At 42.4% G+C, this 27,645-nt stretch overlaps 1 protein-coding gene across 1 annotated transcript in view; it reads right to left on the bottom strand.

Annotated features, from left to right (window-relative positions):
• Positions 1 to 3,163: 3,163 nt before the first annotated feature.
• The window catches only part of MYH15 (myosin heavy chain 15), a 69,513-nt gene continuing 45,031 nt past the window's right edge, over positions 3,164 to 27,645 (bottom strand). Inside the window, exons 31-42 of the mRNA XM_077482443.1 lie at positions 27,142 to 27,338; positions 25,917 to 26,266; positions 24,862 to 24,986; positions 15,536 to 15,651; positions 12,980 to 13,172; positions 12,636 to 12,839; positions 11,818 to 11,943; positions 7,432 to 7,602; positions 7,054 to 7,158; positions 6,816 to 6,911; positions 4,486 to 4,617; positions 3,164 to 3,274 (exon numbers count right to left, since the gene is read on the bottom strand). Of these exons, the coding sequence (XP_077338569.1) occupies positions 3,257 to 3,274; positions 4,486 to 4,617; positions 6,816 to 6,911; positions 7,054 to 7,158; positions 7,432 to 7,602; positions 11,818 to 11,943; positions 12,636 to 12,839; positions 12,980 to 13,172; positions 15,536 to 15,651; positions 24,862 to 24,986; positions 25,917 to 26,266; positions 27,142 to 27,338 (1,833 nt within the window). The 3' untranslated portion in view covers positions 3,164 to 3,256. The remainder of the gene's footprint in view (positions 3,275 to 4,485; positions 4,618 to 6,815; positions 6,912 to 7,053; positions 7,159 to 7,431; positions 7,603 to 11,817; positions 11,944 to 12,635; positions 12,840 to 12,979; positions 13,173 to 15,535; positions 15,652 to 24,861; positions 24,987 to 25,916; positions 26,267 to 27,141; positions 27,339 to 27,645) is intronic.

The raw sequence follows: 27,645 nt of genomic DNA, 5'->3' as shown, positions 1-27,645 counted from the left end.
CTGAGGGGCACTGAAAGGAGGGAGGGGCCAGGAGCAGCAAAGAGGGACCCGAGAAGAGGAGTATCCTGGCTGCTCTATGCAAAGCCAACTGCACAGAGGAGGTAAGTATAACATGTTTGTTATTTAAAAGCAAAACAATAAACAAGTCTTTACAATCAAGCCCATTCCAAATGAATGGACTCAAATCGCACCGCACTGAATCTCATGTGAATTGCACAGGAATGCAGTGCAGTTCCCGTGCGCTTCACAAGCGGTTCATTGTGTGAACTGAGGCTTAGTGAGCAAGCTTAGACCGGGTCATATACGGTATATGCCCCACCACCCAATAAGTCCCTTCTCTGGGTCATACAGTGATAAATCAGCTATGGCCCTCTAGGCACTATGCCTTAATATAATGACAGAAAAACAAAATTGGCTTCCTCAAAATGTTCTTGAACTGTTATTGCATACATTGGGTACTTGCACAGTATGAGGCATGCATTTTGTTACATTCCTAGGCCGTATGTTCAAAGAATCATTAGGACCAGGCACAGAAAATCTGTCCATTTCTCCCTGTATATCCCCAACATTTTTAGATTTCCCAATTGTCAGATCACAGTAGGTTGAAGTGTTTAGAAATTTTGAGGTGTAATTTTGATTCCTAAATACTAGGCAGACTAAGTCTCAGCAACTAAGTCTCAGCATCAGCAGGCAGTCGCTGCTCGGTTCACATATAGTGTCAGAGGCGCAGCGGCGGCAGAGGACTGGGTTTGTGTCCCAACTTCAGAATGAATGGAAGCAAGTGAGCAAACATTAATGGAAAGGCACTGGTAGGCTGCATTTGATGGGCACTTCATTAAAAATGTGGGGTATACATGGAAAGGGCAAAGAGGGTGGAGTTGGTGTGGAGCCAAGGGGGGCTGGGAGACCAGCCTGGCTCAGAGGATGCCATCTGTTATAGGCTCCATGGACACAGATACTCTGAGCGTCCCAGATTACCAGAAGGGCATTCAGCAATTCTCATCCTTTGTTCTTTATTGATTCCATCATAAAGTGGTGTTCCATCCACAAAATAATGCTTAAAATTCTTTAAAAAATAAAATAAAAAACATTTGGAATTTTTTTTTTAACTCACCTCTAAATGGCTGTTGCTAGGGGGTCCCTCGTAGTCTGCCCCCTTCAATGCCTGGGCTCCTGACGTCACTAGCCCTCGGCGCAGGAAGGGCTCAGTTCCGCCCCCTCCCTCCTGTCAGTCATCTGGGACAAGTGAGAGGTCCCAGATGACTGCGTGGCCAATCACGGCGCATGGCACCGCTCACGCATGCGCAGTGGGTGCTCGGCTGTATAGCCACAGCCCGGTGCCCACAGTTGCAATGCCGGCACCGCCGAGAGGAGGGGGGGACGAGCAGGGCTTCATTCCCCCGCATTGCTGGACCCTGGGACAGGTAAGTGTCCTATTATTAAAAGGCAGCAGCTGCAGTATTTGTAGCTAAGGCAGCAGCTGCAGTATTTGTAGCTAAGGCAGCAGCTGCAGTATTTGTAGCTAAGGCAGCAGCTGCAGTATTTGTAGCTAAGGCAGCAGCTGCAGTATTTGTAGCTGCTGACTTTAAATTTTTTTTTTTTTTTTTTTTTTTTAGGGGAAACTCTTTCAAGAACCCATTTCCCATAATTTTTAAGATGTATTGTAATTTGTTAACTTTTATACTACCTAGAAATTCTGTTTATTCACTTGACACTATAATGACCCAGTACCGTTAATGTCCCATCTTGAGGGTTTTTCTTTATACAAAATTACTAGTTGCTCATATAGGGGTAACGCTACAAATGCATTTCTATAAAAGAAAAAAAAAAAAGCTGCCTAAGTGTGTTTTAGCCTAAAAAGAAATTCAGAAGATGTCTTGAAAATAATAACCCTAGAGGTACAATTTTGATTGTATTAGACATAAAGTAATATTCCTAAAGGTAAACAGGGGAGTGTAAGGTGTACCGCATAGAAACAGTCTAAGTGGAGATAATATAACACTCCTGGGAATTATTGGGAAAAAAAACATGCCCCGACCCACTCCGTGAAAAAACACCAACATAATTGCTTACTGATCTATCAATACAACTTTCAGAGGGGATCATATCTCTCTTAAAGTGGACCTGAACTCAAAAATGAAGATTCCCTATGTTATAGGGAACATTTTGCAGCCAGGTGCTTGGCTAAGAATGGAAAATGAGAGACTGTGGTATTGAACTGGTTAACAGCTATTTCAGCAAGAGAAGGGAGCTGCTGAGCAGGAAGACTTTAATATACTGAGTCAGGAAGCACTGCACTGTGAGAACTGTAGTCCGGGAAATACTCTACCATGTAATCAAGAGCTTTTGACCTACATTCCATAGAGAGGAGATTGCCAAGGAGGAAAAAGGGCTGCATTTTGCCAGGCTCTACAAGACACAGCTGGCTCTTGCCACAAGGGAGACCGGAGAGTGTACAGCGCTGTTCAATGCTCACCACCACTGTTGAAAATCAGTGGCCTGAGTGGGATTTGGAGTGCTGAGTTCGGGGGTGCCAACAGCCAGAGTCACCTGGCTGCAGAGTAGAGAGTGGGCTAATCGATGTGTGTCACCTGATAGTGAGATGCAATATCGCTAGGACTGGTGAGTTGCTGCTGTGGGGATTTGCCATTTGCTGCTAGAGAGATTGAGCCCTTTAGGAACTGATCATACAGTCATCTAGTAGCCTTATTGCTGTATGCAGGTTGCACTAGGACTATTCTCATGAGCACCAACAGTACATCCGGGCCCCAATGCTCCGGGTGAAGAGAGTTAGAACTAAAGACTGTCTCTTTACAGCTGATACACAGAGACTTTTACCTATTGCTTATGCTAAGAAATATCTCCCAGGGGACATTGCCTCATATTCTAACCATTCTCCTAGAGTGCACTCTAGACTAGTTATAGTATTATCATTCACATTGCAGGCAATGCTTATATGCACTGTTTATTGCTAATTTATGAGTTAATCCCAGCTTAGTAGTACAGAACTCTATTGTAGTGAACTCTATTGTACGTTACCTTGGCAAAGTGATTATACTGTATAGCTTACTGTGTCTAAACCTACCTTCTGTATTCATTTATGCTCATACCACCATTCATTCAATGACTTATAATGTGAAAATGAAAATCATTTACAAAATGATGCTGGTTTATTGCAGATTATATTTATTTCACAAAATTTGAAAACTTCAAGTTGCCGTACAATAAAGTACAATCTCAAGAGTCTTCAGACTGTCTACTCCTCTTCACGTATCTATGGGAGAAATGCACAAAATGAAAAACAGAACTGTGGAAGAGGAGCAGCATAATAACACATAACATGCCCATTCTTATTCCAAAGCCAGAACTGTAATGAAGGCAAAGGCAGACATTGCACTAGTATACAATGAATGACCTGATTAGGACTCATTCAATTAAAAATCAGTGGCTCTTCCTGATTTAAACCTCAGACATGGAATATGAACAAACATATCCATGTATAGTGTGTACTTGTCTCAATTAAGAACACTACATATCATTTCTGTCTGCTGGTTTGTTCCTCTGCTATCAGCATGAATCACTCCTGCCAATTTTTCATGACACCAACATAAAATAGGTGACAGGGGAGGAACCTTCAGCAGATTGGCAACCTCAGTTCTGTTTCTGTGTGCTGTGTGAAAGGAGTATGTCGCTTCCCTCCAGTTAGCTCTCAGGCATCACCTAAGTGAGCTCCACAGAGTGTAAATTCAGCTCTCCACCCTTTTTTTTCTGAACTCTGACAAGCTTTATAATTCAGTACTTTGAATGGATGTAGAAAAGATAGACAGATACAAATTATAAAGGTGTATTTGTTTCATCTTTGTGTATCACCTGAGAATAGTCCCTTCACTGGGTATATGGAAGGGTTCACAATCGCTTTAATAAGAAACTGCATGAAATATGCTGTTCAGCAACAAATTTATTCCAGGTTTTAGATTTTTATATATATCATACTTTATTTACCAAAAAAGCTCATCCACTTTTTTATGGGGAAGTAGAAGAAAATGATCCTAAATTAACTGTCGCTTAAAAAAAAGTTTAAAGAATGAATGCTCACCTCTCTTGCGATTGGCAAGTACGACATTTGTTGTGTTCATATAATACAGCCTCTGACAAATTCTTCACATTCTGCACACTGTGGTTTCTCACACTAGCTCCTACTTACAGCATACATCTGACAGATGAAGTCTTTGTTGGAGGCTGTAGCTCTATAACCCAGCAGACTTGCTGCCCCTGCCAGAGAGGTAAGTATTCACCGTTTTCTTTTGCAGGGACCATTCTTTGGATCTTCTTTGGAAAGCAATGGAGTTGCTATAAACTCAACTCTAGTCTAAGATTCTCTAGGTTCTCACAAATATTCAGATTGCCATATGATTGCATTATACAGAATAACAGTCTGCTTTTGTAACTGTGTATCCCTTCTAATAAGATAACAAAGTCTCTTACCTTTCCACTATCTCTTGTTTTGCTGCGTAGCTTGTTCACTTGAGATTCAGCAATATCAGCCCTTTCTTGGGCATCATCAAGCTCATGCTGCATTTTCTTGTATTTAGATAAATATTGATTAGCTTGTTCTTCCTGCAAGAGAGTTTTTAGGGTTATAAAAGTAAGCTTGACTCAAGATTGTAACAAAAAAATATGATAAAATTGCAAAAGAAGACAGGCACGTGACATGGAAAAACCTGGTAATGCAGGTTTAAAGGCTAGAAATGTCCCATAATTTAGAAATAAATATATTTTTTTTCATTTTAGTAATGGAGGGTTATGACCAATGTCAATTTTTACCCATCAGTGTTCCATTACGGAGATTTCCCTTCACTTTCTGTCCTATAGCCACAACAGGAAACAGGAAGTGAAAGAAAAACTATCTACAGTGAGTGCTTGTCACCAGGGACACCAGAACTACCGTAGTTTCCCTTTTGGAACATTTCCCGTCTATTCCTGTTCTGGTGATAATCAAAGACTTGGGATTTTCTTTTACTTTCACAAACAGTAAACAGGACAAATAGAGAGTGTACATCTCCCTAACCAGGGCACAGACAGCCATAAAGACCTGAAAGATGTTCTTATCTACCTTCACTCTATACAAAAAATAAAGTTTTTCCTTTAGTTATACTTAGACTTAAGGTGTACAATGTGATCTGATTTAATCAAATTGGCAGGTATTACCGGCATCCTCCGTTTCCTTCTCTAATACCTCCCCAACTAGTTAAATCAGATCTAACACTTGAGTTTGGGTTAGCGTTGATTTCATTTTTACATTATATGTATATAATATATTGCAAAGTCTCCTTTTACATTTGTTTTTTAGCAGTAAATACCTTTAAACAAAGCACAAATTAAATCTTTCATACTTCTACTGTTTGTAATATCAATGCAAAATTGATACTGCTGTACAAAGAAATAAACTGCTTTCCAATTATCAGTAAAGTACAAATGGTTGCCTTGTATTAGTAGGAACCACTATATCATATCATATCACATCATATCATATCCAGTATGCTTAGTCTCAACAACATTAAATCTGCAGGTTTGTGTATGTTTGTTGCCCTTACTGCACTTATATATAGCCAGCCAAGTGTGAGACATATGGGATGACCACATCTACCAGAAGACATGATCATCACATAACATATCTTCTTTGTTCCCTAAGTGAGCTGGAAATTCTGAGAACATTTACACAGGGACATCTTTAAAGAAAAACTGTGGGCATCAAATGGCCAACTACAAATAGTAGGCTGCGCTTCTTGTACTTTACTGTTATTTAGTGAGACCACCCATTTAAATGATGGGTCTTTAATACAATGCAAAAGAAACAAAATAGTGTCAGGTCACCTTGAGTCGAGGTGACAGATGCACACCTTAGGGATCAGGAGTGCACCGCAAGGTTGTGGACCCTACAGCTGACTGCTGCGGACGGGAGACAGGTCCCACCGGGGTTAGAGTGTAAGATTCCTTGGGGCGCAGAGTCTAAGAGCCAGCAGGTGTTCACCAGAGCCTCGAGTGGCGAGGATGGACTTGGCTGCAACTGGCTCCAGGTCACGACCCCCAGGGTCCCCCAGCTCACACCCACAGTAGGCAACAGGACGATAGGGATGGTGAGGGACAAAGCCAAGGTTGGGGCCACAAACAGACAGGAATAGTCAGGGACACGCCAAAAGGTCAGGAACACAGGCAAACAGGGATTAGTCAAAGACACGCCAAAGTCGGCAACGGAACAACAGAAGAGCACGCGGCAGGTAACAGGAAGCTAAACACACAAAGGAATACACGATGGTTGATCGGCACTGTTGGCTTGCAGTGCACAGGTTAATATAAGGTTTCCTGATAGGGCCTGGGGTGGAGCCATGCTTAGAGGAGAGGTTATAAAAACCACCAGGTGGAAGTGGCTGGCCTCTTAATCTGAACACATGAGGGGAGGTAAGCAAACAGGAAGATCACTGCATAACCATGACAAATAGTGGGCCAGAGTCAACAACCACAGAAGTTATTTATTGGTTTCGGAAGTCCCTGGGCTCTATCAGAACTGGCATGTAGGCATCTAAAAACTTTGGTTTTTGTAGTAATTGTCAATTGTCAGTTCACATTCTTTTGGGGCCCACAGGTTCAGTTTCATGTGTATGCTGTAAAATAAATTTAAGATTTTCAGTGGTTGTTGTGTGTCTTAAGAGCTTATGATAGGGAGCAGACTTTTATTTTCTGGTGTGTCAAAGGGAGCATCTTGTATTTTGCATACATTGTGTTTAAAAAAAGGACAGATTTTTGGAAAAACTTACAGTCTCTTCAGCTTGATGCTTATAACTCTTAACTTTAAGTTGTAATTTATCAATCAAATCTTGCATTCGGAGCAGATTTTTCTTATCCTCTTCCGCCTTCCAAAATAAAAATCAGCATGATTAAAAAAAAAGGGCTAGATGACATTTGCATGTTTTTCAATTTTTTGTAAAAAAAAATTCTCTTATAATATTTATTCATTCAACATCTACTTATAGTTTTGTTAAGTTTATATTATACCTGATAAGTAAGTTCCTTAATGCGCCTTTCAAACTTGCGGACTCCCTTTAGTGACTCTACATTCCGACGCTGCTCCACTTCCAGTTCATTTTCTAATTCACGCACCTAAAACATCATTCGTTTTTATGATAAAGAACTGAAAATACAGTATCTTGCATTTATATTGACCTCTTCATGTAACCCTGAATATTATTTTATTGCTCAATGTTGATCATTTGCTGCATAATATTATACTGTATACTTATAGATATGTAACATAGTAACCAAAATTTAATTTCACAATTAAGATATTTACATGTTTCCAGTAGACTAAGGAGTTTACATTTTACAAGGGTAAATAGGGTCATAGTATACACTTAAAAGGGAATAACGTAATACCCTGGACTCCAGCTTCTGAATCTGCTTTTTCCCTCCCTTAAGTGCAATCTGTTCCGCTTCATCTAGTCTCTTCTGAAGGTCTTTGATGGTTTGCTCCATATTCTTTTTCATTCTCTCCAAGTGAGAACTGGTGTCTTGTTCTTTCTTCAGTTCTTCTGCCATCATTGCAGCCTGTAATTGAGAAGGATTACATAGATTACACGTATGAGTATTTTGGCATACAATATTTTAGATGCAGATGGGTAACACTAACTACTGGCGAACAACAGAATTTAGGGAACAGACTGGAAAGGATGCGCCACATTTCACCAGGTGAAAACATACAAGGGTTCTTCAAAAAGTTTCTGCATTTTGTTAAACTCTTATATATATATATATATATATATATAACATTTTTTGAAGGCCCCTGGTAATAAAACTAATATTGGATAGTCTGTGAGGTCTAGGGTCTAGATATGTAACTGACACAGGCTTTAAGAAGGCTCTATTGCACACTGCACTGGTTCAATGGAAGGCTTTTTGGTTACTCACGAATCCTTATGGCTTATGCTTTCTCATTGAGTCCCAAGCCCGACTTCATAGAACCCATGGTTTCCATACACTGCACTGATGATGGCAAACTGAAAAAGCTGTATGGCGTTTGGACTATCATTAGGCTGTTTCTGTTCTGGGGTTGAAGTTGGCAATTTGGGTAAAAATATATGATCTGCAAGGCTCTTTCCTCTATATTAAATTGGGGAATAAGCCTCTTATTTTTAGACGTGTTAGACGTGTTGAACAGCGCAAAGTATCACTTGCAATTTCTTGACAAGATTTGTTGTACGGATTAGAGGTGTAAACATTCCTAAAAAATTATGTTTTTTGTAGCTAAAAAGATGGTAAGTCTCCATGCAACATTATAGATGCTTACTTTGATTAATTTAATGGTTTATTTCAGATTATTATGAAGTGTTATTTGTATCCAATCTTGTTAAAAAATGTGTGTTCCTTCTAATTACAGAATCTCTAATTCAAACCGTGATTATACTGAGTATTCTTAGTTCATCATGAATCTCTTCTTCAAACAATGATTATACAGTATATATTCCCTTGGTTCATCAAGAGATATTCATAGGTATCACAACTGTGCAGTATATAAGTACAGTTGAAATCCCCCACAGATGGCATATACTTTTGGATATGAACCTGCTAGCATGTCATGTTTAAATACCCATGACAAGATCAAAATTTTGTGCTTCCTAAAACATCATTGGGTGTTATAAGAGACTTTCAGTTTAGCACATTATAACTTTTTACATGTGTCTGTAACCCTCTATACTGAAAAGTAGAAGCCAATGCAAGTACGAGAGCATATTAATCAAATTGTAAGTATTATGTTACGATGAAAGGTGTTTCTCATTTATTAGAATGTTTAGGAGTAACTAAAACATAGTGCTGGAATTGCCCAATGAGCTAGTTGACTGGATTGTGCCCTGCTGTGCCTAATGTATGTTTGGTCTGGCCCATAACTATTCCCTGTGGCTTTTTGTGTAATACAATGTAGCTTGGTCCAACATGCAATGCTGTTGATATGTGGAGCCAAAGGCTGACCCCTCTTGCACTTAAAACATTTGTCTGTTTCTTGACACACATAGTCCTGACTTTTACATGGGTATGACTGTTGTTTATGTTTCTTCCAAACTCGGCACAAAAGAGAACAGTCGCGGCCCGTCCATAGGGGGTGCATGGGTGTAATATCGGTCTTTGGGAAGCTTCCCAGCTTCCAATCAGTTTATTGCAAGCTGGGAAGCTGATTTGCCCGTGTTTAGGGCATGTTCAGGGTGCAAGAGATGCGCCTGCAAACACCCCCAATCTACACTGATTTGCCTCTTGCTCCTGTGCTTTTTTATTGGCTGGGACCGGAGGACGACTGGGCAGTGCTTTTTCAGCACTACTGCAGCATCACTTCCCGGCTGGATCGCTGTGTTGTGGAGAGTGGCTGACTGTGACCAAGACCTGGGACTGGGATGTGAAGTGGGGACCGGATCACTGATATAGCGGATGGGTAAGGAGCTGGTGGGGATCGGTGGTGACAGTAATGTGACCTGAGCGGTGACAGTGTCTCTCTCTCTCTCTCTCCCCTCCCTGAGCTGCTCTGAAAGGCTACTTTTAAGGGAGTCTGTAAGTAACCCGCGCTGCCTGTGCAATGGGGCCACATTACAGTTGGCTTTGAATCCTCTGTTTGCTCCACTTTCACTTCTACTAAGTGCTCCATATCCTCCAGCTTCAGCCCTGCTCACAATGACTATAGAAGAGTTTGAAAGCCCCCCCCCCCCCCCCCGCACCAACAGCCCTTCTCTGCCCTCACACACAACTGGGAGTACCGGCAAGGCTGACAGGCTTTAGTGGACGCTTTACTGGATGTCTCCTGGTGCTGTGAGCTGAACTGAGGAATTGGAGTCTTTCTCTCTCCATCTTACCATGATCTGTGGGTCTGCACTGCATACTCTGTCCTGTGAGGCTGCTTTGTATAATCTGTCATGTGAGGCTGAGCTGTATACTATGTCCTGTGAGGCTGTGCTGTATACTATGTCCTGTGAGGCTGAGCTGTATACTATGTCCTGTGAGGCTGCGCTGTATAATCTATCCTGTTGGGTCTGAGCTATATACTATGTCATGTAAGGGTGATCTGTATACCCTTTCCTGTGAGGCTGAGCTGTATACTATGTCCTGTGAGGCTGAGCTGTATACTCTGTCCTTTAAGGCAGCAATGTATAATATGTCCTGTGAGGCTGTGCTGTATACTCTGTTCTGTGAGGCTGAGCTGTATACTATGTCCTGCGAGGCTGAGCTGTATACTCTGTTCTGTGAAGCTGCATTGTATACTATGTCCTGTAAGGCTGTGCTGTATACTCTGTCCTGTGAGGCTGCACTGTATACCATGTCTTGTGAGGCTGCGCTGTATACTATGTCCTGTGAGGCTGAGCTGTATACTCTTTCCTGTGAGGCTGAACTGTATACTATGTTCTGTGAGGCTGAGCTGTATACTATGTCCTGTAAGGCTTCGCTGTATACTCTGTCCTGTGAGGCTGCGCTGTAGACTATGTCCTGTGAGGCTGCACTGTATACTCTGTCCTGTAAGGCTGAGCTGTATACTCTGTCCTGTGAGGCTGCGCTGTAGACTATGTCCTGTGAGGCTGAGCTGTATACTATGCCCTGTGAGTCTGTGCAGTATACTCTGTCCTGTGAGGCTGAGCTGTATACTATGTCCTGTGAGGCTACGCTGCATACTCTGTCCTGTGAGGCTGTGCTGTATACTATGCCCTGTGAGTCTGTGCAGTATACTCTGTCCTGTGAGGCTGAGCTGTATACTATGTCCTGTGAGGCTATGCTGCATACTCTGTCCTGTGAGGCTGCGCTGTATACTATGTCCTGTGAGGCTGCGCTGTATACTCTGTCCTGTGAGGCTGAGCTGTATACCCTGTCCTGTGAGGCTGCGCTGTATACTCTTTCCTGTGAGGCTGCACTGTATACTCTTTCCTGTGAGGCTGTGCTATATACTCTTTCCTGTGAGGTTGCGCTGTATACTCTTTCCTGTGAGGCTGCGCTGTATACTATGTCCTGTGAGGCTGAGCTGTATACTATGTGCTGTGAAGCTGAGATGTATACTATGTCCTGTGAGGCTGAGCTGTATACTATGTCCTGTGAGGCTGAGATGTATACTCTGTCCTGTAAGGCTGCACTGTATACTATGTCCTGTGAGGCTAAGCTGTATTCTATGTCCTGTGAGGCTGCGCTGTATACTCTTTCCTGTCAGACTGAGCTGTATACTCTGTCCTGGAGAGGGGTCAAAAACGAAGGACAGGGTCTGGCGCCACTGCAACAGAATGCTCATGCATGCCTTTATGAATCATGTTATTTGGCAGGGCTGATGGCAGAAATATTTTTTGAAAACTACAGTGGCATCATAAGGAGGAGCTGCTTGCCTGCTTGTAATACCCTCCCATAAATCCAATTGCTGTACTGCCTTATGTGACCCAAACCTACAGAAAAACAATTAACATTGAGAAGATATACTTCCAGCTATGTGCTATAGCATTCTGAACATGTGTAACATATGTTAATTGTTTTTAAATTATTTTGTATTTTTTTACCTTGTCTTTAAAATGTGTGAATGGTTTGCTTTATAATAATTTTAGGAATATATGACTCTCAAGCACTAATTTACCGTAATTACGTTAAGGGTTAGGTTTTAGTATGTAATGTAAATAACAATGTTTCTGCTCTACAAAACACTGCTTGTACAACTGTGTGTTCATATTGATGATTACAAGAATAATGTTGGTATCAACAAGCTACAGCACACTGCTATGAAGATCATGTGAATGGAAAGTGGTCATGACTCACATCAGTGATGGCTTTTTTGGCTTTGTCTTCTGCATTTCGGCATTCCTGAATGGCCTCTTCTACTTCACTCTGCATGTGGGACAAGTCGCTCTCCAGCTTTTTCTTTTGGTTGATCAGACTGGTATTCTGTAGAGAGAGATATGTACCAGAATACATCATATTTAGAAAATGTATGTACTGGGGGTACATCCAATGGGCATGAACTCCAAATTTGATGTCACTAATATTTACTGGGTCCTTTAGACTAAAAATATTGTTCTCTTATTTTTACTACAAAAAATAAATTAATACAGGGTGTAGAAAATATTTGCTTGCAAGCTACCTCTTTCAAAAATTTTAACTATGCAATCTGCACACAGCTGTGAAGGAAGGAATGGGATGATTAACTGCTCTCATTACGGTTGATTTACTAAGGGGGAAGATAGTGAAGCTATGGTTGGTAACATTTCTACAAAGTAAATTTAGAAAGTCTCTCTCTGCAGCTGGAAAATTAGAATACAGAATATTGATATGTAATATTTTATATTAATTTAACCAAATATAAAATAGATGTGTATTTTTTACTTGTGACCTAATAAATAAATAAAATATATGCATATAGTAACTTTAGGCTTCTGTTAGAATTAAAAAAAGGAACAAATGGATGAATAAAATAGATCAAAGCATTCCCCAACAAGGGTTTTAACAATTGGCAGAGGTTCTTTGTATTTCCAAAAAACAAGCCCTGAATATTGAAGATGGATCGGCCTAGTGTTTCTTCTTTTGAGATTTTTAAACTATCTACAATCTCAGCAAATAGTTGTTAACAGATTTTGGACCTGTGAATGAAGCAAGTTGACCCTTTCTGTAGCTTCCAGTAGTTCCTGCTCTGCCAGCTTCCTTGCTCGTTCTGTCTGATCCAGTCCTGCCCTTAGTTCATCCAGCTCAGCCTGAAGCAAGTTGTTTCGCCTCTCACTGACTGCTGCTTGTTCCTTGAGGTCCTCAGAAAGGTGAAGGGAGTCATCCAGCTGGATTTGAAGGTCCTAGTAAAATAAAATGAAAAATAAAAACATTTGGGTTGATAATTTTTGCTTCCTGTGACATATTGTTTTGTTGTAGAAGAAAACCATGGTATCTTCTTAGCATTAGTTTGTACTTGAAACTCAGTTATTAATTTACATGCCTTAATGTGGGCCTGCAGATTTCGCATGGCTTTTGTTGCTTCTGTAGCCTGACGGGTAGCGTGGCTTAGCTGAATTTCCATTTCATTTAGGTCTCCTTCCATCTTTTTCTTCAACCTGGTGGCTTCATTTCTGCTCTTGCCTTCTGCATCCAAGTTAGATTGTAATGATTCAATAATTCGCTGTTGGTTTCTCCTAATGTGCGACAAAGAAATGTAATCAATTCATACGTTTGCACAAAAAGCATAACATACTGTGTTATACCAAATTTAAAATGAATAAAAGGTGTATAGTTAATGCATTTTAATTCATATGCATTACCTACTTGTAATATAACCAGATTTCGTTTTGTTCAGTGCAACCATTTTTTGCATCATAAGACTAAATTATACTAGGTTAGTTTTACCTGTTTTGTTGTATCCTGAGCAGATTTTTGAAGGAAACAAAGTAATGATAGCAACATGAAAGGCTTCCATAGACATTTAGAATATGCTAGTTGCCTGTCTCTCATTCTGTCACACTTGCTTAAATACTTTGAGTCACTGATCTAAAACAAGCAAACAGATAAGGGCTTCTGACTTACTGACTTTCCTGATCATTTATCTTGTTCCAAGTCAGAGATTTGAAAGTTATTGTTACAGAAACTTCAGGATAAAAGACAGCAAAACAGCATTCTCAGAGGGAAGATAGCAGTGGCAATTTGCATATTTCACATCCTTTAACACAAGGTTTCCTAACCAGGGTTCCTCCAGAGATTGCTAGGGGTTCCTTGAATAATGAGCTCTTTCTGCCACTCAGATAAGTATCCAATGACACAATTAATATTTTTTAGCTATTTGAAAAGGGGTAGTTCTTCCCAATGACCACAAGTATAAGAAAATATTTAAAAATATATATGCATCCACATATATATATATGTTTTTTTGGGAACTATGTTCCAATATATAGGAGGTTTACAGGTTCACATATAATAAATTCACTGCATTTTGGTTGACCGTTGGGTCAACCAGTTATTTTTATAATTTGTTTATTTTTAGCATCTACATTGCTTAATATATACACTAATATATGTTGCACGGGTTGTCACTTAGCACTAATTGTGATGCTGGGAATCAACAGTCTAATTTATATTCAATCATTGAAGTGTTTTTCATATTCACCATAACATCAAGGGTTAAATGCAATGATATTTATCACTTTGTATTTTCACTACCAGTTCATGTATTGTCAATACTTGAACTGGTAAATTATATGCACATATTAACAGTAATATAATTAAACACTATACTGGTGTGTCAGTTTATGTTTTATGTGTCATATTTTGAATTTTGAGTTTGATATACTATTACTCAATAAGGGATGGGTTGCCAGTTTTCAAAATGGCGCTCGAATTTCCGCACATGGCACTCAGAACGAGGTGTGATTCTATATTAAGGTGGTGAATCAGCACGCTACCCGTTCCCCATTGACAACGTCACATATGATGAAACGCATCTGGAGGAGGATACGCTCTGACATCACCTCGCTGTCTCACTAGGACGACGGGAGTTTGTTTGCAGCCGGCTCTGTAATTTTATGCGCTATTTTAAACTTCTGTGTTATAAGTACAATACTGTTTTTATAATTAATCAAGGCAATATTACACTATGGTAGTTCTTTTTCTTCTGGATTACTGCTGAGTGAGTTGCTAATATAATGGTCCTGGATTGAGCAGTGTCACCAGTGTTTGAAACTATCTGTGCAATCGATATCCATTGCCTATTTCTACGATCTTCAGTGCAAGCTAAGGCCTTGGCCGGGCTATAGCCCTATGCTGGTTTTGCTTAAGGTGGTGACACACTTATTGAATGAACTCAATGTGGTGTTAACTGAAGAATCAATGAATATTATCCCACATTTCTTGTTATATGAGAGATGGTTTCCATTTCTACAATCAACTATCTGTTAATTGGACTTTATTTGCACAGCTTCTTCTTCTTTTTTTACAAGTATAAGTAGCATTCTTCCTATTGTCCATCACACAATGTATCGTTTCTTGTAGCTATATTATTTTTGAGCAGGGCTTCCCTGAGACTGGAAAGTTATTTCAAGGGTTTCAATGTGTTGAAAAGGTTGAGAAAGTCCGCTCTAATGCATTTTGCATCACACCGATGTTAAAGAAATACAGAATAAAGAAAAGTGGGGTAGTGCCATGACAACCAAAAATGTTTTACTGCAAGTAAAAAAATGTAATCATCATCTCTCTACCAACCAGTTCTTAAAGTGAAGCTTAGAGAATAAATGTTTTATCGGCAAAATCAGAGTCTACAGAAAACATGTGATGCAATATTTTATTTTAACACCTAAACACACCCAAGCTGCCATTTACTGTTAAAACAGTCACACCATGAAGAATGTGGTATAGTGGACAGTGTACTGGCTGCATGCACTGCAGTTTCTTTTAGGCACGGTTAGGGACTCCATTGCTGTGTCAGACTTTGCTTTAAAACCATGGGTCATCTTTGACCAACACACAGTTTTTAAATAATGAACATGCCTAATCCTATAACAGAATGTACCTGATATTTTCTGTCTCTTCATCTTTTTCAGCCAATTTTCTTTCAAATTCTGATCTTATCTGAGATAGCTCCAGTTGAAATCGGAGGGTTTTACTTTCCTCATGTTCTAGTGCACCCTAATAATAACATAAACCAGGAATCCATTATATTGATAAATGGCTAGAATAAAAGCATAATACAGCTTGATGATTTTCATACTGGTAATGGTAACACATCAGCTAACTCTCAGTTTTCCAGCCTAACCTCATCTTTTGACCTAACACAATGGACATATAACTCTTACTCACTCTGATGGCAACACCTTGCAATCTTTTAGCTCTGCACTCTTACCTCCTCTCTCCAATGCCCCCTTTTCCCCTCTCTGATCACACCCCATCAGTTTCACACTTTCCCTGTCTTTAACCTCCTATCCCTCCAACCAGAAAGCAGTTAACATCAGAAGCCCTCCACACTTTAGCCCTTCCCCTCTCTATTCTGCTACTGACTACCTCTACAACACAATCTGACTCTTGTCCTGCCCTGACCTAGCTACGGTACTTTTGTGTACAACAGCTCAATCACTTCCTCCCTGGACACCCTTGCTCCCCTCACTGCACACAGAATTAGACCCTGACCACTACAGCCCTGGCAAACAGATAGCACCAGAAGTCTCAAAAGAAATAGTCATGCTCTTGAGCGAGTGTGGTGTAAAACTTGGTTATTTCAGAATTTTGTCCTGAATAAATATGGTCTCCTAAAATATAACTGCTCCCTCCATTTTGCAAAATAGACCTATTTTATCATTCTCATTAATACCGTTTCATCCAGTTCTCTACTTTTAACTTTCTACTTTGTCCCCCCACTGTCCAGTAACTCATTCACTGCCTAGGACTTTACCAATCATTTTAAAAACAAGATAGATGCGATTTGTGACAAAATCACCACTTTCCAGTTATTTCCCCCTATTTAACATACAATTGGCGTTCTTTTTTCCCCACAAATAGAGCTTTTTTTGGGTGGTATTTGATCAGTTTTTATTTTTTGCACTATAAACAAAAAAAGAGTGACAATTTTGAAAAAAATAACTTTCTGCCATAATACATATCCATGGAAAAAACTAATTTATTCATCAGTTTAGGCCGATATATATACACACATATATATATATTCTTCTACATAGTTTTGGTAAAAAGCTATCGGGTCTACAAACGACGGGATCGATTTAGGGACTTTTATTTATTTTTTATTGTTTTTACTGGTAATGGCAGCAATCTGTGAACATTGCGGCGATCAAATCTGAGCCCAAATTACACTTTTTGGGGACCAGGGACATTATTTCATTGATAAGGGCTATAAAAATGTACTGATCAATGTAAAAATGACACTGGCGGGGAAGGGGTTAACACTAGGGAGCGATCAAGGGGTTAAGTGTGTTCCCTCAGCGTGTTCTACCTGTAGGGGGGGGTGGGCTTACTGAAAGATGACACAGATCACTTCTCCCGATCACTGGGAGCAGCAAATCCTTGTCCTGTCACTAAGCAGAATGCGTAAATGCCCTGTTTACATAGGCAGTTCCCCCGTTCTGCTTCTCCTCGCTGTGATCGTGGGTCACCGGTGGACATCAAGCCCTTGGGCATGCGCCCGCTATCCTGCTTTTACAGACTGACATACAGGTACGTCAGTTTGCGCAGGAGAGCAATTCTGCCAACATATAAGGGCATGAGCCGGTCGGCAAGTGGTTAAGAACTACTACCAAGCAAGCATATGCGGCAGTGTCAGTAACATTCTCCACATATTTGGCAAATCCATGCAGTACTTACTACCACCACTTTCAGAATGCATCACTATGGGAGCGATTCTTAAAGAATTACAGCCAGTTCTTGGCTTAGGAAACTGGCAGCAATTAAGACCAACTTTGATCTGGCACGCCTAACCAGAGTAGGCTATGCCTGTGCTGGAAAGCTGTTATATATGTAACAGTTTCTTACACAGGGCTGTATCCCCTGCCTCATTTACCTGTCAGCCAGGAAATTTCCTGGCTGAAACTAAGTGTAAGCAAAATGGATGGGGTTACAGCTAATGTCTTTACTCAAATATGGGCAATGCCCACATTTGGGAAATGACTTGTCATTGGGTGGGTGGGGCCTGATGGGGAACTGAGAGAATAGTTTCCTATTAGGTCTGTGACACTTTAGAGTAACAGTGAACAGTAGTGTGTGGATTCAAAAGCCACTACTGGACTAAATAGTTATTATAGATAAACACACTCCCATACCCAACATTAGAGTGGGCTTGATGGGGAACTAGTCAGTTTTGCCCAGCCATACATTAAAATTCCTTGGTCAAGGACCTGTCAAGGTGATGGACACAGTAGGCAGGGAGAGAGGGTGGGAGTGAGTGCACTGGGGAAAGAGCATTCAGTGTAGACACTTCTTCCCCAATGCAGACACCAGAAATTCATGTACCTGTCTGTGATAGGTACAGTACATAAATTGTTCAAATGCACCAACTTTTTCGGTGCTGCACCCAATGGAATTCTAAAGGGTGTCTACAACACCTTTTATGAATTCCCCCAACTATGTCTACCACCATATTCAATATTGCCCGATTTTGACCCTGTCAGTACAGAAGGGGTTGCTAAATTTTTCTCTGATACCCATCTTATCACCTTTACCTTGGATCTCATTCTCTCACAAGTACCTTATGCACCTTCACTGTTGTGCTCTCACTTCTATCCCTCTCTAGTGGCTTCAACCCCTTCCCTCTAAAACATGCACTGGTCACTCTGATACTTAAAAATCCCTCACTGGACCCCACGACTCTAAACAACCTAAGACCCATCTCCTTGCTTCTGTTTACCTCAAAACTTCTAGAATGCCTAGTCTACAGCCATCTGAGCCATCACTGATAACAACCTTCTCGACCCCTTATAGTCTGACTTTTGCCCTCAACACTAACGGCTTAATAACTGCTGAAACCAATGGCCACTACTCAATACTTGTATCATTAGACCTTTCTGATGCCTTTAACGCAGTTGACCACCTCCTCAAAAAACTTCTATCCCTTGGCCTCCAGGAGTCTGCTCTTTTGAGGTTCTCCTCCTACCCAATTAGGAACTCCTTCAGTACTACCTATAACTCTATCACTACCTCTTCCCCTTTCCTTAAGAGTTCCCCAAGGCTCTATCCTTGGACCCCTTCTATTCTCTGTCTACACCTCCCCCTTGATCAGTTGTTAACTTTTTATGGCTTCCAATATAATCTCTATGCTGATGACACACAAATCTGTATCTCTACTCCTGACCCCAAAAAACTACTGTTGCTGCTGCTGCCCCTCCCCTGACTTTTCCACTGGGATGAACAGAACAACTTTTCTTCTCTCCTCTCAAGCTGAGGTGCTGTAATCCCAGACACTGACCTCTATTTTCAGCCCCACATCCAATCTCTGTCCAAATCTTGCCACCTTCACTTCCATAACATTTATGAAATACACCCCTTCTTAAGCATAGACATTGTTTATCTCAATAGAGACATAATTGCCATTAAGTGACCTAGTTATCTAGTCTAGACCAGGGGTAGGCAATCTTTTGAGCACAGTGTGCCGAAAAATGTTTTCAAAGACATTGAGCGTACCGATCTTATAAAAAAAAAATGTCAACTTCACACTCTCAATCACGAAAAATACTTTTTTTTATAAAGTAAATGCGAAATTAATATCCTGCACTCTTTCGCCTTAGATCAGTCTCAATTCCTGCAACTACACACCTCAGATGAGCCCCAACTCCTGCACCTTCACACCTCAGGTCACTGCTCCCCCTAGAAATCTGTTTCAACACTGTACACCCCTGCATGTCTGCCCCACCACTGTAACCCCCTACATATCTGCCCCACTACTGTCCATCTGCCCCACCACTGTACTACCCTGCACATCTGCCCCACCACTGTACTACCCTGTACATATTCCCTACCACTGTACCCCTGGCTCATCTGCCCCACCACTGTAACCCCTTGCTCATCTGCCCCACCAATACACCCCTTTCACATCTGCCCTACTGCTCTAACCCCCTGCTTTTCTGCCCCAACATTGAACCCCCCTGCTCATCTGCCCCACCACTGTAACTCCCTATACATCTGCCCCACCACTGTACCACCCTGCTCATCTGTCCCACAAATTTACCCCCCTTTCTCATCTGCCCCACCACTGTAACCCCCTTTCTCATTTGCCCCACCACTGTAACCCCCCGCACATCTGCCCCACCACAGTAACCCCTTGCACATCTTCCTCACCACTGTACTACCCTGTACATCTGCCCCACCTCTGTACCTTCTGAATTCTTCCCCACCACTGTATCCCCCTGCTCTTCTATCTGACCACTGTAACCCCTGCTCATCTGTCCCATGACTGTACCTCCTGCACATATGTCCCACCTCTGTTCCCCCCGCTCTTCTGCTCCACCACTGTAACCCCCTGCTCATGTTTTCCACCGATGTACCTCCTTTCTCCTCTGCACTCCTCTGCACATCTGCCCCACCTCTGAACCTCCTGCTCCTCTGCCCCACTGCTGTAACCCCCTGCTCATCTATCCCACCAATGTACCTTCTTTCTCCTCTGCCCCAACACTAAACCCCCCGCTCATGTTTCTCACTACTGTAACTCTCTTCTCATCTGGCCCAACATTGACACCCCCTGCTCATCTGCCCCATCACTGTACCCACTGCTTTTCTGTCCCACCGCTGAACCTCCTTCTCATCCCTCCCACCACTGTACCCCCTTGCTCTTCTGTCCCACCACTGTAACCCCCCTGTTCATCTGCCCCATCAATGTACCCCTTTTCTTGTCTGTCCTACCACTGTACCTCCCTGCACATCTGCTCCCCCACCATATTCCCATGCTCTTCTGTCTCACTTGTGAATCGCCTTTTCATCTGTCCTAACACTAAACCCATCTGCTCATCTGCTGCACCACTGTAACCTGCTTTCTCATCTGCCTCGCCAATGTACCTCCTGCACATCTGTCTCACCTCTGTACCCCCCTGCTCTTCTGCCCCACCTCTATTCCCCCTGCTCTCCTGCCCCACCATTGTAACCCCCTGCTCATCTGCCCCACCAATACACCTCCTTTCACATCTGCCCCACTGCTCTACCCCCCTGCTTTTTTGCCTGCAACACTGAACCCCCTGCTCATCTGGCCCAACACTGAACCCCCCTGCTCATCTAGCCCATCAATGTACCCCCTTGCTTTTCTGTCCCACTGCTGAAAACCCTTCTCATCTCTTCCACCACTGTACCTCCTTGCACATCTGCCCACCGCTGTACCCTCCTGCTCTTCTATCCCGCCTCTGAACCCCTCCTGCTAATTTTCCCCACCGCTGTACCCTCCTGCTCATCTGCTCCACCGATGTACCCTCTTCTTATCTATGATATGTGTGATATGCAGAGTGGTGAAAGGAAGCAGAGATGAGACCCATCTACCTGTCCTGGCACACTCATCCTGCTGATCCATCTCTCGCATCCAGCCCACATGCTTGTATGTGGTGTATGTGATGTATGTGATGTCACATACAAGCATATGAAATAGATGCACAATGATGAACTCAGGTCAGGGGCATTTTCTGAAAGCAGTGGGCTTGTGTGCAGGATCATAGGTTGGGCCCCTGCGGCTGAGAAAAAGTGGTTGGGTGTAATTTTCATTGCGCCGAATACTGGCTGTGGCTTAAAGGGACACAGAGTGCAGGGGTTCAGTAGTAAGTGATGCAAAGGTTCAGGAATAATTTCAACAAAGTTCTCAAAAGCTCAACAATAATTATGCAAACTGTCACCTGATTGTGGTTTTCTCAATCACATTGAAATCCCTTCTTTCTGAGATTGGCAGTGGCAACCAAGTGGGTCATCTTCCTCCAGATGGTGGATGGAGCTAGCAGGACTGTGATTGGCTTTAAGAGTGGTCAATGACAGTCCTGAAAACAGGGACTGCCCCGCCTAGCAGAACTGCACCCAATCTCTTCCCCATCACAAAAGCTGATGATCGCAGCTACAGTTAGAGGACCAAACAATGTTTGCCATCTATTACAATGTGTGGGGGCACAGTGTCTCCCCCTCAGTGCAGGTGTGGCGTGGGAAATTCTGAAATTGGAATGCATTAGTGTCTCACTGACACTTCCCTGCACTGCTCTGCTGATGGTCTAGATACCCCTGGTCTAGACAGACTAGTTTACTCAGATCTAGATGTAACTGAAAAGTTTTATATTCCTGGAAGAGGAAAGTTTACAAATAGGGATGAGCCGAACACCCCCCGGTTCGGTTCGCACCAGAACTTGCGAACGACCCCCGCGTTCGGTACGAACGTTAGAACCCCATTGAAGTCTATGGGACTCGAACGTTCGAATTGGAAAGTGCTCATTTTAACGGCTAATATGCAAGATAGTGTCCTAAAAAGGGTTTGGCGACCTGCCTCCTGCCTCAGGGGACATGGGTCACTGCAAAAAAAAGTTTTAAAAACTACCGTTTTGGCAGGAGAACTGATTTTAATGACGATTAAAGTGAAAAAAAAAAAGTGAAATATTCCTTTAAATATGGTGCCTGCGGGGTGTCTGTAGTATGCCTGTGAAGTGCCACATGTTTCCCGTGTTTAGAACAGTCCCTGCACAAAATGACATTAAACGGAAATAACACCATTTAAAACTGCTTGCGGTTTTAATGTTATATCTGGTTCCTGCAATATGGTTGAAAATCATTGAGAAACATGGCATGGGTAGCCCTCCCTGCCCATTACCAGCCTATTTGGGTCTTGTACGCATATTAAGGGGAACCCCGTACCCATATTAAAAAAAGGAAATGCGTGTGGCCCCCAGGCCCTATATACTCAGAACAGCAGTATACAGGCGGTGCAAACAAGACAGGGACTGTGTAGGTTTGTTGTGTTAAGTTGAATCTGTTTGTCATTTTCAACCGGTACATTTTTAAAGTGTAGCTCCAGTCAAAAAAACTATCTTTAAGCTTTTTGGAAAACATAGGGAAGGGTTATCACCCCTGTATAATTTGTTTTGTCGTCCATCTTTTTTCATCTCACTTGCTGCTGTCTCCTTGCGTTTGCAAGTAGGAGATGTTTGTAAGTTGGATGTTTGAAAGTAGGGGCCTGCCCTATATTATAGCGGTATGTACTGGGTACAGAGCACGCAGACAGCACGCACTATCTCCTAACACTACTGACTGCAAGCTCTATTATTAACCACTTGTTAGCCCAATGTTTGCATAAAGTGAAAGATGAAGTTATGCTGAGTAAATAGATATCAAACATGTCACTCTTCAAAATTGCACATGCCCGTGAAATGGCGCCAAACGTCTCTACTTAAAAAATCCCCATAGGCGACGCTTTAAATATTTTTTTACTGGTTACATGTTTTGAGTTGCAGAGGAGGTCTAGGACTAGAATTATTGCTCTCGCTCTAACATTCTCGGCGATACCTCACATGTGTGGCACATGCGAGCACATGGGGACATGGGCGCTTTAATTTTTATTTTATTTTTTTATTGTTCATTTTACTTTATTTATTTTAGTTTGACATTTTTTTTCCCAAAAATATATTTTTGATCACTTTTATTCCTATTACAAGAAATGTAAACATCCCTTGTAATAGGAATATGGGGTGACAGGTCCTCTTTACAGTGAAATCTGGGGGGTCAATATGACCCCACATCTCACCTCTAGGCTGGGAAGCCTGAAATAAAAAATAAAAAAAAGATTCTGGCTTTGATCGTACTGGCGAGTTGGTAGAAGCACCGGAGGGCGGTGAGGGGTGGGGGGCGTCTATGGCTGGGTATTTCAGGGTATCACCGAGTATGGCTGGGTATCTCTGAGTATGGCTGGGTATGGCAATTTATGGCAGGGTATTACAGAGTATTGGCGGGGTATTGGCGGGGTACTACAGAGTAATAGCAGGGTACTGCAGAGTATTGGGGGTACTGCAGAGTAATGGCGGGTACTGCTGAGTATTGGGGGGTACTGCAGAGTAATGGGGGTTACTGCAGAGTAATGGGGGGTACTGCAGAGTAATGGCAGGGTACTGCACTGCAGAGTAATGGCGGGGTACTGCACTGCAGAGTAATGGCGGGGTACTGCAGAGTAATGGCGGGGTACTGCAGAGTAATGGCAGGGTACTGCACTGCAGAGTAATGGCAGGGTACTGCACTGCAGAGTAATGGCGGGGTACTGCACTGCAGAGTAATGGCGGGGTACTGCAGAGTAATGGCGGGGTACTGCAGAGTAATGGCAGGGTACTGCAGAGTATGCACTGGTATTGCAGAGTATTGGCAGGGAATTGAGGGGTTAAATTCGGTGAGCAGCGATGTGGGCACTGCAGATGCAGCCCACATCGCTGCTGACACCGATCTCTTTCCCCTCTGCTGTACCGATCGGTACAGAAAGGGGAGGGAGGAACAGGCGTCATAACATGACGCCGGTTTGTTTCCAAGTGATCACTCCGTCATTTGACGGAGCAATCACGTGGTAAACGGCCGCTATGAGCGGCCGTTTACCGTGATGCCCCGGGTCCTATGGACCCGGCGGTCACGGATGCTCTCGAGTGCGCACACCTCGGGGCACGCGAGAGCAGAATTCTGGGAGGCCGTTAATTAACGGCCTCTCTGAGTTAAACAACCGCCCTGAAGCCGTTAATCGGCAATGGGCAGTTGTTAAGTGGTTAAAGCTAGATCACTAGCTATATAGGTGAGGTGAATATAGTGGTGTATACTGCAGTCAGGGCACAGACAACAACCACTACACAGCAGCAAGATAGGAAATCAGCCAAAAACGATTGGTGTGTACTGTGTTGAAGGTACACAGAACACCCACTGCTTCAGATGCAAAGTAACACACTACAGGAGGCCGCCTTAAAGGCGGCCTTATATAGTGTGGGGCGTGCACTACACAGCCTGAGCTATGATTGGCCACAGGCAGGATGCCTGTGGCCAATCATGGCTCTCCTCGCTGCCGGCGCTGCGATTGGCCAAGCATGCGGGGTCACAGTGCATGCTTGGCCAATCATCGGGCAGCAATGCACTGCGCCAACGCAGTGCATTGTGGTCCGCGCGCGCGTCACTCGAATTTTGACGCGAACGGCCAAAACGTTCGGAATTCGCCGAACGGCCGAACAGCCAATGTTCGAGTCGAACGTACGTTCGACTCGAACACGAAGCTCATCCCTATTTACAAATAGCAACAACTAGTGTTGTCTTTGTGTAATGCCCCCATCTAGTGGATTAGGGGAGGTTTTAACAGCCATTGTAAGAAAAGCTAGATTGCTCTATGAGAGAATTCAATTAAATTCCTTGCATTCATGTTGGTCTTACCTCTGCTTCTTCCAGAGCCATCTGTATCTCTGACTTCTCCTGCTCTACCTGTTTCTTTACCTTTTCTACTTCATGCAGATTCTTGTTACCTTCACTGATCTGATCAGTCAGGTCGGAAATCTCCTCTGAAATGGAAAATAAATTTGTAATAATTGAACAACCTTCTCACATTTGAGATAGCAGGGATGTGGCAGTTTTAGGTTTTTCCCTGCAGCTCAAACATCACACTAGTTATCAAAAATATCTTCTATGTTGTGCCAACAAGACCTTTGTGCCTGCATTTACATGTCCACTCACATGTAATAGGCATTATGAAGTAATTTTTAGATTTGCTCTGGAAAAAAGTAAAGATGCCCTGCAAGAGAAGAGTTCTTATTCTTACATTTCTGGTAGGTTGCGTCTCCTACCTTTCCAGCACTGCAGCCACCATTAGTCCCTTTGGCATTCAACATTTACAGGTGTCAGATGTTTGTGCTCCCAATCATGTTTTGCAATTTCATCCTCCCACCCCTAATACACTACAGGACTCAGCAGTGATGCAGGGGTCAGAGGCTGGAACTATAGTAAATGGCAGGATTCAAGGGAACCCAACACTCCCAGAAGTATTGAATGCCAAAAAGTGGTAGAGATGAGAAAACATAAGAGCCACAAGCCACCAGAGAGGTTAGATTAAGTGCTCTACTATTACAAGGCTCCTTTTTCTAGACAGGGTTGCTTTAATGTTTTACATACCCGAAGAAGGCATAGGGCTCCATTAAATTTGATAAAAGGAGCATACCTTCAGGGAAGAACTGGGAAATACAGTGGTAAAGTGGGGGGTACAAGGATTATAAGAAGCAAGTGGCAGATTCAAATCACACTTCTCATCATTCTTATCAATGTCACTTTTTAAGTGCTGACCACATAGGTCAGAAATATGTTTTACACATACAGTAAATGCATATATAACACAGCTTTGATAAATGTTTTCTATTTCAATCTGTCCAAAAAGTTATATCTTAAAATAAACCTATGCTGTAAATATTTTTTTTTCTGTTATCAAGCAAGGTGGCTACCTTGCAGGTTTTTGTTCTCCCTCTTTACGGTTTCCAAGATATCTAAGGCTTCTTCATAGGCATTCTTCAGCTTGAAGAGCTCGGTGCTCAGGCTGCGGGCCTCCTTCTGTGAAGCTTCCAGTTCAGCCTGGGCTTCTTCATACTTCTGTTTCCAGTCAGCTAGAATCTTGTCAAAGTTCCTTTGCTTTTTATCCATGGCAGCAGCAGTAGCATTGGATCTTTCCAGATCAATCATCATGTCTTCCAGCTCGCTCTGCAGACGATGCTTGGTCTTCTCCAGAGATGCACACTTTGCATTAGCTGCCTCAACCGCTTCTTCAGCCTCTTGGAGGCGTATAGCTAGCTTTTTCCTATGGAGGGAGGCACAAAAAAATAATTATATATATATATATATATATATATATATATATGTATGTGTATAAGCTTATTTTATGAAGAAGTTAGCAATTGGGATTGGTTGGTATAGCTAGCCACACCTTAACATCACTGCCTTATGCAACACTGTATTAAAAAAGGCTAACACACATGCAATCTAATTTTAACTTTTTTGCCACTGTTTTGCTTGTTTTATTTAAATTGCACTAAAAAAAAATGAAGGGGAAAATGTACTCGTCGTTGGAGAACTCAGTGGATTTAATCACCCACTTGTTTCTAAGGCCGCGTACACACGGGCGGACTGTTCGCCCAACTTTGTCCGCTGAACAGTGTTTGGGCGGACAGTCCGCTCGTGTGTGGGCTTTCAGCGGACAGTTTCAGCGGACAGTTGGACAGACAAGGTTTTTCGGAATTTCCGAAAAACTGTCCGCTGAAACCTTGTTTGAGCGAACAGTCCGCCCGTGTGTAGGCTTGTTCGTCAAACAAAGTTGCGCGCATGCTCAGAAAGGATTTTCACGCCGAAAGCTATAATGCAGTGTATAGGACGTCGTATTTTTCGTCCCGTCGTACGTGCCGTTCACCCCATCGCGCACGGTTTCAGCAAACTGTTCGTCCGTCGTGTGTGGCCATGTCCGTCCATGCTAAGTTTGAGCGGACTGTTTGCCGAAACTGTTGGACAGACAAAGTTGGGCGAACAGTCCGCGCGTGTGTACGCGGCCTTAGAGATGTTGCTGGATTCTGTGCATATTCTTTTTGGAAATACATTTATTTTCATACAGATAAATATTTAAAGTCCAATACTTCTGACAATACTTTTGAAGACTGGTTATGAAATAAACTTGCAGCTTACTTTGCTTCCTCTAACTCTTCTGTCCTCTGAATGGCATCAGTTTCATATTTATTCCTCCACAGTGCCACTTCAGCATTGCACTTTGAAAGACTCCTCTGGAGCTCTGATTTAGCTTCTTGTTCTTCGTCAAACTGTTCGCGAAGGAGGTCACAGTCATGTCTGGCAGACTGCACTGCATGTGCCAGAGCATTTTTGGCCTGTTTAAATAAAATTGAACTATAAAATGTGTCATGTAGAAGGGAAGGAATAAAGTTATTTTAGGCAAAGTAACATTAGGACTCTTAGTGGAAATAAAATAGTTGGGATTGTTTCTAATAGCAAGTGATCAGATGTTGGATTTCATAGTATAACATGCTGTACAAAAACAGCTAATTTTGTCAGGTTGCCTTTTATTTGCAGTTACTACGCTTTTTTCAATTTTAAAAAGCCGAGGGGCGAGGGAGGGTTTTGTCCAGCCACAAGATTGGGAATAACTAATCACTTGGAGGAGAGTAATGGATATTG

The sequence above is a fragment of the Lithobates pipiens genome, unplaced genomic scaffold (genome assembly GCF_037356315.1).
Source record: "Lithobates pipiens isolate NorthernLeopardFrog02 unplaced genomic scaffold, aLitPip1_a1.2 Scaffold_16, whole genome shotgun sequence".
In the NCBI taxonomy this organism is placed as follows: domain Eukaryota; kingdom Metazoa; phylum Chordata; class Amphibia; order Anura; family Ranidae; genus Lithobates; species Lithobates pipiens.
This window is presented reverse-complemented; position numbering and strand designations above follow the sequence as displayed.